A 10493-nucleotide genomic window follows, 5' to 3' on the forward strand; every position below is an offset into this window, starting at 1 on the left:
AAAACATCACCCAAAAAAATAAAATAAAAAAATAAAACCTCAGTCTGCATATAATCTAAGACAAAATCTACTTAGATTCAAATGTACATGTACTAATTTCATAATTGTTCCCTCCATCAGGCGCAGACCTCCTAAAAATGACCCGCAGGGACCTCACTCAAATCTGTGGAGTGGCCGATGGGATTCGACTGTCTCACGCGCTGACATCAAGGTAAATACCATTTGCTCGGTTACGTTTCCTTAGAACAGTTGGCAATCATTTTCTGGAGTTAACATTGGAATATGTGATTCAATGAGGTTTATGGTTAAAGGGAGTTTATCATCCTCAAAATGCCAATAAAGCTGCCTAAACCTCTATATAGGGCACCTAGCCCCTATTTAAGTCACACTAGCAAGTATAGCCTAAGTTGATATTCAATTCAAAATCAACTTTTACTTAATATGCAAATGAGGACGCTTCAGTGCACCCTTGGTGTGGCCTATGTCTTGGTACACGTCACACCCTCCTATTTGCCTAATGAAGCTGGTTCCTCACATTGATTGACTTGTCTCCAATACTCAGAGCGAACGCTGTGTCTCCTGTCTGCTCCAGCATACTGACACTGTATAATCGCATCGGCGTGCGCACAATGGCTGTGACACACTTTGATCCAAGGAGCCAGACATTAGTGCGCGCCCCCCACACCAACAATATGAGCACACTGCTATGATCATCCAGTGTCAGAGCGCAGGTAGGAGAAAGACAGCTCTGGATGTTAGAGACAAGGCAATTAATGTGAGGTATCGGCTTTATTATGCAAATAGGAGGGTGTGACTGTGCACCAAGGCATAGGCTACACCAAGGGTGCACTGACGCGCCCTAATTTGCGTATCAAATAAAAGTTGATTTTTAATCAAATATTAAGTTATACTATACTTGCCTAGTATGATTTAAATAACGGCTAGGAGCCCTATAGAAATGTTTAGGTGACTTAGTTGCCATTTTGGTTCTGACAGACTCTTTAAAAGGTTTTCAGGTATGACTGGTTTAATAGAATAGGTAAATTGGGGATCACTGGGGTCCAAGGAACAACCTTACAACATGTCAATAATTTGTGATCAATATATAGCAGTGTTAGGAGGTCACTTTATGGTTGCATTACTTGGACACTGTATGCGATATATTTTATATATGTGGAGATATAATTTGCTTGTTGCACAAGCCCATTTTTTAATGAAGTCATGTGTATATATCTAGCTCAAATTCCCTATTTATCTATCCCGACAGATCTGTCCGTCCTCGTCTCACATTGTACATTGGTACAGAGTCATCAGTCAAGAACCAAGACACAGATGCAATACAGGCAGGTGAGCATTACTGGACAAAAGCTTTACTTGGTAGAAGGGCTAAGTCTGTGTTCACTCCACCGTTGGTGCCCAACCACAGGCAACAGATATAATCAGTATAATCCCCCTCTATGATGCTCTTCTAATGAGCAATGTCACACTTTTGGCACGTCCACAATGTTGTAACCGATTAAACAGCAACAGATTATGATCTTGTAACCCAAATGCCAAGCAGGATTACTTTTCTACTTGGCAAGTGGACAATTGGAAGGGATCGAGTTACTGGGCACTTCCGGTCTTAATGAGGCTAAAAGAGGCTTACACTGAAGGTGAATTAGCGTTTACATCTGACAAACTATAATTTAGATGATAGAAATACAGTAATGTGCAAAAGTTGTAGGTAGGAGTGGAAAAAATGCTACAAAGAATAATTAAAAAAAAAATAGTGTTATAAGTTTACATTTTGTTAATTGATAAAAATTAAAGTTAATAAACAAATGAGAAATTTAAAAGCAATTAATATTTGGTGTGACCACCCTTTGCCTTTAAAACCGTATAAAATATCATTTCTCCCAGGTACACTTGCACACAGTTCTTGTAAGAACTTGGCAAGAAGGTTGTTCCAATCATCTTGGAGAACCAACCACAGATCTTCTGTAGATAAAGTTGCACTCAAGCAAGAGTGAAAAAAAGCTGAAGAAGGACACAGGAATATGAACATGCATTAGTGCTTAGAAAAAACTCCATGAAAAATAAATTAGATAATTCTCAGATAAAAATGGCCTATTTTATTTGCAACTGTTATTGTACTAATTAGCAGGTCCTTTTCCAGCTCATATATAAAGAGGTCATGTTTGACACAGAGAGGCATTCACTAGGTTAGCACCCAGTTGAGAGGTACACTGTGATGTGGTAACTTACTGGGGTCAAATAAAATTGCCCATTTTTATCTGCTAAGGATCTCATTTTTTCTAAGCAGTAATATGTGTTCATATTCCGGTGTTCACGAATTGCATCCTTCAGCTTTTTTTTCCCCTCTTGCTTAAGGGCAACTGTTTTTGTGATAGTATATGTTATGCTCAGTATACACCAATTCAGACCTTCAGGTTAGGAATAGAGATGAGCAAACCCAAGGTTCGGTTTTTGAACCAAACACCAACTTAAAAAAAAAACAGGGTTCGGAGTTCGGATGCTTTATGTGCGAACTTAACTTGTGCAAGAAGCGCTGTGCTCAGGTATGCTTGGTGCTCAGCCCGGTGTGCGCCGCTTGCAGTGTTTGCACAGCTCACACTGGAGGTGACTGCATGATCAGATGTAGTGTGTAACAAATTAAAAACATTTTTAATGAAAAAGCCTGCCCTCCTCTGGAAGTGATCTGCTCATGGCTGGCTGTATGTGGGCGAGACACAAAATGCCAGAGATTCCGAACCTCCTCGGGCCACGTTCAGACCAGTGGAGGTTCAGTTTGTTTGCTCCTAGCAAACCAAGCCTCCAAAAGGTTCACTCATCTCTAGTTAGGAAGTGTCGGCAGTTTATTCATTTTTGTATTATGGGATCATGCCCTCTGTCTGTGTACTCCTCCCAGTTATTTTAGGCATTTTTAATTCTGTTAGGAGGTCCTTTTCCAGCCCATATATATGAGATCAGGTTTGACACATCAAGAGGCATACACTAGGTTAGGACCCCGTTGAGAGGTACACCATGACGTGGTAATTTGGGCTCAAATAAAATTGACCATTTTTATGTGCTAAGGATCTCATTTTTTCATGTTTTTTTCTCAGCCGTAATGCATGTTTACATTCCTGTGTACACTATTTGCATCCTTCAGCTTTTTACCCTTTTGCTTGAGTACAACGGTTATTGTGATTGTAAAGGTTATGTTCAGTATGCACCAATTTAGACCTTCAGGTTATGAAGTGCCGGCAGTTTATCCACTTCTGTAGATATAGGCTTGCGCAAATCCTTCTGTTTCTTTATATAATCACAGACAGAATCAATGATGTTGAAAGCAAGGCTTTGTAGTGAATCACAACATCAACACTTCCCAAATTCCTAAATATTGTACCGCTTTGCAGCGCTTCTTTAAAAAAAAAAAAAACTGCCTTCTACCCCAGCAAAATATTTAAAATTTTGAAACCTATCCAGCACACCTACCATTTTTCTAGACCCTGGTTCCCATGTTTTCATGTGCAGTTAAGTCACCTAGTTTTCATATCAATGGTATGGCTGGATTTTTTGCCACAATTTTTCCATGAAAACCATTTTCGGACAAACATCTCTAAACTGAAGATGGGTGTAGTTGGACTTCACTAATTGCTTCCAGTTTTAGGCTGATAGCACTGCTAGACAGTTTCCAATTTTGAAGCAACGTGAGTATGATTTGTCTTTCATCAGCTGCACCAGGTTTCCTTGGCCAACCACTGTATCTATGACTATAACGTTGCCCAATTCTTGGTATCTTCAAAAGAGCTTGAACAGCATATCTTAAAAATTGTTGGCACCTTTCCAAAATTGTGAGTAAACAACTTTGTTTCCAGAATGTGATGCTTGTTGAAACTCACCTGTGACAAGTAACAGGTGTGGGCAATATGAAAATTGCACATTAAACCAGATAAAAATGTGAGAAGTTGACTTTATCTTTGCATTGTATCTGTGTGTGCCACACTAAGCATGGAGAAGAGAAAGAGGAAAATAAAACGGTCTGAGGACCTGAGAACCAAAATTCTTGAAAAATATCAACAATCTCAAGCTGACAAGTCCATCTCCAGAGATCTTGATGTTTCTTTGTCCACGGTGCATAAACTTAGTCAAGAAGTTTACAACTCAGGGTACTAACTAAATCACTCTGGATGTGAAAGGCAGAGAAAAATTGATTAAAAAGTTGCAATGTAGGATAATCCAGATGGCAGGTAAACAGATACAAAGAAACTAAAGCTTTACTGCAGGTTCATGGTGCATCAGTGTCAGCGCAAACTATCCATTACCCTTTGAATGAGATGAAACGCTATGGCAGGAAACCTAGAAGGACCCCACCGCTAACAAAGAGACATAAAAAAGCTAGACTCCAGTTTGTCAAAATGTAATGAGGTTCCAGAAGGATTTTGGGTTAATAAGACCAAAATGGTAAAGCACATCATTCTACGGTTTTCCAAAAATGGAATGAGACCAACAAAGAAAAGAACACAATACCTATAGTCCAATATGGCCTAGGTTTCATCATGAAATCTGAAGATTACCAAAGGACATGGGTCTTTCAGCAGAACAATTACCACAAACATACTTCAAGAAGCCCTCAGAAATGGATGGAAACAAAGTGATGGAGAATTCTGAAGTGGCCAGCATGGAGTCCAGATCTAAAATCGTAATGAGTACCTGTGGAAAGATTTTAAAATTGTTGTTGGGAGAAGGCACCCTTTAAATATGAGAGACCTGGAGCAGTTTGCAAAAGAGTGGTCTAATATTCCAGGTGTAAGAACTTGGTGGTGGTTAAGGGATTGCATTTATTTATTCCAAAGGGTGAGCAACTAAGTATTAAGTTGAGGGTGTCAACATCTCTGTCCGGCCCATTTTTTGGGTTTGTGTGAATTTATGTCCAAATTGACTTTTTTTCTGTGTGTATTGGAACAAACACACAAAAAAAACCCCAAAAAAACAAAAGGAAATAAAAACAGGTGTATATCAAAGCGTGCAATTGTAATTAATTTTTTTCTTGGCGAAATACTATATTTTGTATAACAATTTCAAGCTTGACAACACTTTCAGCCATGACTGTACATTCGACTATAATCCTACAAAGATCCTGACTTTGTGCAAGAGCCTAGAAGAACCGAATTTGTTTTGAAGGCAAAGGGTGGTTTTTTTCCAAAAATAAGACACTGTCTTATACTTTTTTTGCTCCCCAAAAAAGCACTAGGGCTTATTTTTGGAAGTGGTCTTATTCTTGGAGAAACATGGTTGGGGGTATGTTTACCCCCAAGAAAAATCAGCCCCCCACTTCCCAGGAGACTCATACTTAAAAGACTCCGGCCATCTGCGTGGCTCCCGGGTCCTCCCTGTGATCTCCGGTGGGCGCTCCCAGTAGCTGTGCTGCATGCCATCCTCCCCTGCTTCTGGCTGACACACACACTCACTCATCACATCCAGCGTTGCAGAATGCTTCTGGCCGCAGGAAACGTTGGCAGGAAGTCACAGGTCGCAGCTCCTGTAAACAAGTATTGCGGCAGGTCCTTGCGCTCCACCGCACAGCCTCTCAGGATTCTGCCGGTGGAGAAGAAATCGGTGTCGCTGGATGTGGTGAGTGTGTGTGTGTGGTCCGAGGGCAGGGCCTCCCACTCGGCATCTGGTATGATTGCGGGATGTCCGCTGTCTATAATGAAGTGTCCTGCAGCGTCTAACTTTTTTAGCTGCATGGACACTTCATTATTGAACCGCGAAAATACTGAAAATCCCTGCTAGAGCTTTTTTTGGGGGAGGTCTTATTTTTGGGAAAACACGGTATTTAGATTTCTCTTTTTTTAATTCACTTTTCATTTTATTAAATTGATAAAAATAAACTTAATATTTCTTTTTCTTAAAGCATTCTTGCTTAGTAATATTTTTTCTACACCGGCCTAAAACTGTTGAACACTACTGTATAAGGATTGCACCACAACCATGATGAGAATTCAAGAACTCTGGTTGCTGAGCCGCCTACTATGGTATCTCCCTAGGCCCAAATGGTTAGAGCATGACATGCTGGTTCTTTCCAAAGCGCCCATACAAATGTATGTAAATTTAGTTCTCCAAATCCCCACTTGCCACCCATTCAGTGGGAAAGTTATTCAAAAGAGCGGAATGCAAAACCATGAACTTTCCTAATTCATGAGTAATTCTCCTAATATATATATATATATATATATATATATATATATATATATATATATATGTCATTTTTGTCCTCAGATATAGTTAGAACTAAAAAAAAATATAAAAAAAGACAAATAAGAAGCATGTGTGAGACCCTATACCTGGCATTGGATAAGAGCTCTGGCATTTATGGTCCTTCCCCACCTGCCTCCTCTGCAGCCATAAAGTCACTGTGGAAAACAGGCTCCCTAATCTGGAAAAATTGGGCAATTACATCTATAGTACACTGTAGTATGCACATGAAATTGGACCACCAAACAAAGAAAAACAAAAAAAGAACAGAGAATAAAAAAAAACAGAAACTAGGGAATGCAAAAGTCAACACCCATACGCCCAAGGCCTTAATCTTACAGCATAAACGCAATGCAAGATGACAGTCTTCAGCCAGTGGCTCGAGATTGCTTCTGACATGCAGAGAATATCAGTCATGAGATAACAGGTTTTGGTTCTCTTCTGGCCGTCGGCATGCAACAGAAGGCCTGGAAGGAACATAAGTTGTGATATACGGTTTTCATCTTTAGTCTTAGAATGGCCAATGGTGATGGTGATGTCATTTCAGCTAAATCATACGAGATATAGAATGGCAATGAGCGAGGTGACAAACAGCGGCAATAATAATAAGGTTCATCATTTCTCTCTCAGCCCTATATCAAGAGATCTACATGGAAGATATGACTGCAGCTGAACTGACCAATAAACTGGCAGACCTATTCAGTGTCCCAGCAAACCACATCTTACGGATCTCTAAAACTGGTCCCCACGGGATCCATATCCTGTTGAGTGACATGGTAAGTATTCTTTAGGACTCAATATAAGGTTACATGCTAAAAAAAAAAAAATATATGTGGGATTTACAGATTTCCTTGAATCATAAGCAGCTCATAAACACTAGGTTCCGAAATTTACGAATAGTCTATTAGTTGTGAGGAGGTTGTCTAATGAAGGATCTCACATCATAAAAGTAAAACAGCATCAAAAGAGGTTACATTGATGAGCTAGCACAGACCATCAATATGGGTCCCAATTCTCTCCAGAATGATTGGCCCTGTTGGCTTTCCACATGCCTGCTCCTGCAGAAGATAAGCCACTTATACAAGTCTGGCAACAGCCTCTTCCCCCTCTCCCCAATAAAAACACAATCACTTGCATGGGAGAGGCAGAAAGCATAGCTTTTGGCAGATAGTTGGCATAAATTGTTTGAAAAAATAAACTTTCAATACTTAACCAATTGTCTGGTACTTTTAGAGTGGATATAAATGTAGTATTTAATTATATATCTTCTTAATGCAGCTGAAATCAGTCTATGGACATACGTACATATGTACATACATATATATATATATATATATATATATATATATATATATATATATATATATATATATATATATATATATATATATTATATATATATATAAAATTTGTAACACACACAAATGGCTTGACCCATTAATCAGATCACCTCATAAGCTATCATTTAGCTTATTAGCTTATGATCAGCTGTACATTATCCTTACCATATTACCATACAATGTTGATTGGCAATCGACAGATTCTAATCTAGTTCTGTGTCCCCCCAGATGGTGAGAAATATGCTGGATGAATCCTGCTTTACAGCTACGCTGCAAAAATGTGAGTTCTTCTGTTTTACAGACTTAAAATCATTGGTTGGCTACAGTATATACAGTATAACGTATGATATATATGTACCTATACCTCTGTTATAAATTACTATACCGGTTGTTTAGTCAGAGAATAGACCAGCCCCACTGAGTACATGATACAAGTCCAATGATCCATACAGGATGTCCTTATATAGCACACATTTTCAGGAGCCTTGTACAGAGAAAGCTGTTATTAAATGACAACTCCCAGCATAATTATTGCTAAAAAATCTGGGTATTTCGTCTACATAAATGAAAACATTTTTTCCGTAAAACCATGACCCCTGACCAAAAGCTAACTGTAGGGGCATCCTGGTGATATTTTAAGGTTAAGCACACACGGTGAGTAAAACTGAGTGAGTGGAATGTGATAAAAAAAAAAAAAAAAATCCGCATTCCAGTAGGACCAATATTACACCAAGAGCCCTCTCCCATGAATGATTTTTTTTCTCAGCCCTAATCGGTCCGAGAAAACAATCGCAACATGCTGGAGGTGGAATCCGATTTGTTGTCTCTCGCACCCATTCAAGTCTATGGGTGAGAGAGAAACATCGCACTGCACTCGCATTACACTATAAGGCTATGTGCGCACAGTGCGTTTTTCGCGGCGTTTTTGCGCGTTTTTCGGGTGCGTTTTTGGCCTCAAAACTGCAGGACTTTGCTTCCCCAGCAAAGTCTATGAGTTTTCATTTTTGCTGTCCGCACACATCTGTTTTTTTTACCTGCGTTTTTGAGTTAAAAAAAAAAAAAAATGGACATGTCAGTTCTTTCCTGCGTTTTTCTGCGTTTTCCCCCCATGCAATGCATTGGAAAAACGCAGCAAAACGCAGAGATCAAAAACGCAGTAAAACGCAGCCAAAAACGCACCAAATCGCGGCAAAAACACATGCGTTTTTTTTATGCGTTTTTTTGACGCAGGTGCGTTTTTGTGCGTTTTTAGCGGCCAAAAACGCACAAAAACGCAGCGTCAAAAAGACGCAGTGTGCGAACCTAGCCTAATGCAAGTACAGTGCGAGAATCTAATCAGCTGACAATGGAGGTGTTGGGGAGATTACTCCCTCCCTCTCCTCCGTGGCTGTTCTGTGATCACATGATTGCAGCACAGTTGCATGACACTCGCATAACAATGGGCGATCGACTCGCAATAATGCCAGTGTGTCCTTAGCCTTAAACTGAAGAAAGAGGATGCTCCTTTTCTCCTTGGAGGAGAAGTGAAACATTGCACAATGCATACTAAATAACAACGGGCGAGCACTAAAATACTTGCGTGCTTGTTACTTGATTTGCGCTGGTCAGATGCTCGGATGAGCTCGACGTGAGTAATGCGTTATTTACTAAATAATCCAAACAATAAAATTATGTTTGCCTCAATTAAAAGGGATCTTAAAGACAACCTGCATCCGCTTATGTCTGTGGAACATGTGGAGAAACCCAAAAAACAATGGTCAGAAGTCTGTACACTTACATATGCTGTTTTGTTTTTTAGTGCAAAACCCAGATGGCTACCATTGTATTCTACGGTAACGAGTGAGCAATGTTAATACCTCTGCACTGCCAGGTCTACACAAACGATCAGCAATATCAACACTGCCAATCCCAGGATGATCGGTTGGCCAGTATTAAGGGGCAAACAAACATGGTCCTGTTCTTCGAAAACAAAACATAGTGGCCTATATAAACATTGTCAGTGACATCAATCTATTATTTTCAGTGCTAAACTAATGCCATATAAAAAGTTTGGATATTTTTGATACTTGTGTATATATTATTGTTAATAAAAATTTCTTATAAAATCATACAAGTATATTTATACTGGATTTTCCATCCTAATAAGAAAAATCAGGAAAGAGGATCTACAAGGTTTGTAATATACTATTAAACTGCATTTCAAGAACTTGGCAAGCATAAAAAGATCACTCTATGAGCCCCTAAGGCTACATTCCCATGTGATATCTACACTGTGGAACTGGCGAAGAGACATTTCCAGCTGCTGATATCATTGTGAAGAAGGATCTGCACATTTTAGGCTTTGCATTGCAAAGAGTGAAATTCACACCTAGATCCGCAGCATAAAATGATATTCTAGGTGTGTCCCCTACATTGCATGTGGAAGAAGATGCTGTGGTCAGATGAGACCAAAGAAGAACTTTTTGGGCTGAATGCAAAACTCTGTGTGGTGCAAAACTAACATGGCACATCACCCTTGAAACACCATCCCCACTGTCCAACATGGTAGTGGCAGTATAATGCTGTGGGGAAGCTTTTCTTTAGCAGGGACAAGGAAGATGAATGGAGGAAAACCTATTAGAGGTTGCAAAAGACTTGAGACTGGGGTGTAGGTTCAACTTCCAGCAGAACAAAGACCTTAAACATACTGCCAGAGCTACAATGGATGGTTTAGATCAAAACATATTCATATGTGTGAATGGCCCAGTCATAGTCTAGACCTAAATCCCATTGAGAATCTGGCAAGGCTTAAAAATTGCTGTTCACAGACGTCTCCATCCAATGTTACTGAGCTAGAGGCTATTTAACAAAGAATGCCAAAAATTTCAGCCTCTAGCTGTGCAAAGTTGGTAGAGACATATCCCAAAAGAC

General features: G+C 39.6%; 1 protein-coding gene across 1 annotated transcript in view; it reads left to right on the plus strand.

Annotated features, from left to right (window-relative positions):
* Positions 1-9670, plus strand: part of LOC142310178 (transcription factor CP2-like protein 1) — a 38669-nt gene extending 28999 nt beyond the window's left edge. Inside the window, exons 11-15 of the mRNA XM_075347657.1 lie at positions 121-211; positions 1268-1347; positions 6874-7019; positions 7812-7863; positions 9382-9670. Coding sequence (XP_075203772.1) covers positions 121-211; positions 1268-1347; positions 6874-7019; positions 7812-7863; positions 9382-9419 — 407 coding nt within the window. The 3' untranslated portion in view covers positions 9420-9670. The remainder of the gene's footprint in view (positions 1-120; positions 212-1267; positions 1348-6873; positions 7020-7811; positions 7864-9381) is intronic.
* Positions 9671-10493: the final 823 nt, after the last annotated feature.

This window comes from Anomaloglossus baeobatrachus, chromosome 5 (assembly GCF_048569485.1).
Source record: "Anomaloglossus baeobatrachus isolate aAnoBae1 chromosome 5, aAnoBae1.hap1, whole genome shotgun sequence".
In the NCBI taxonomy this organism is placed as follows: domain Eukaryota; kingdom Metazoa; phylum Chordata; class Amphibia; order Anura; family Aromobatidae; genus Anomaloglossus; species Anomaloglossus baeobatrachus.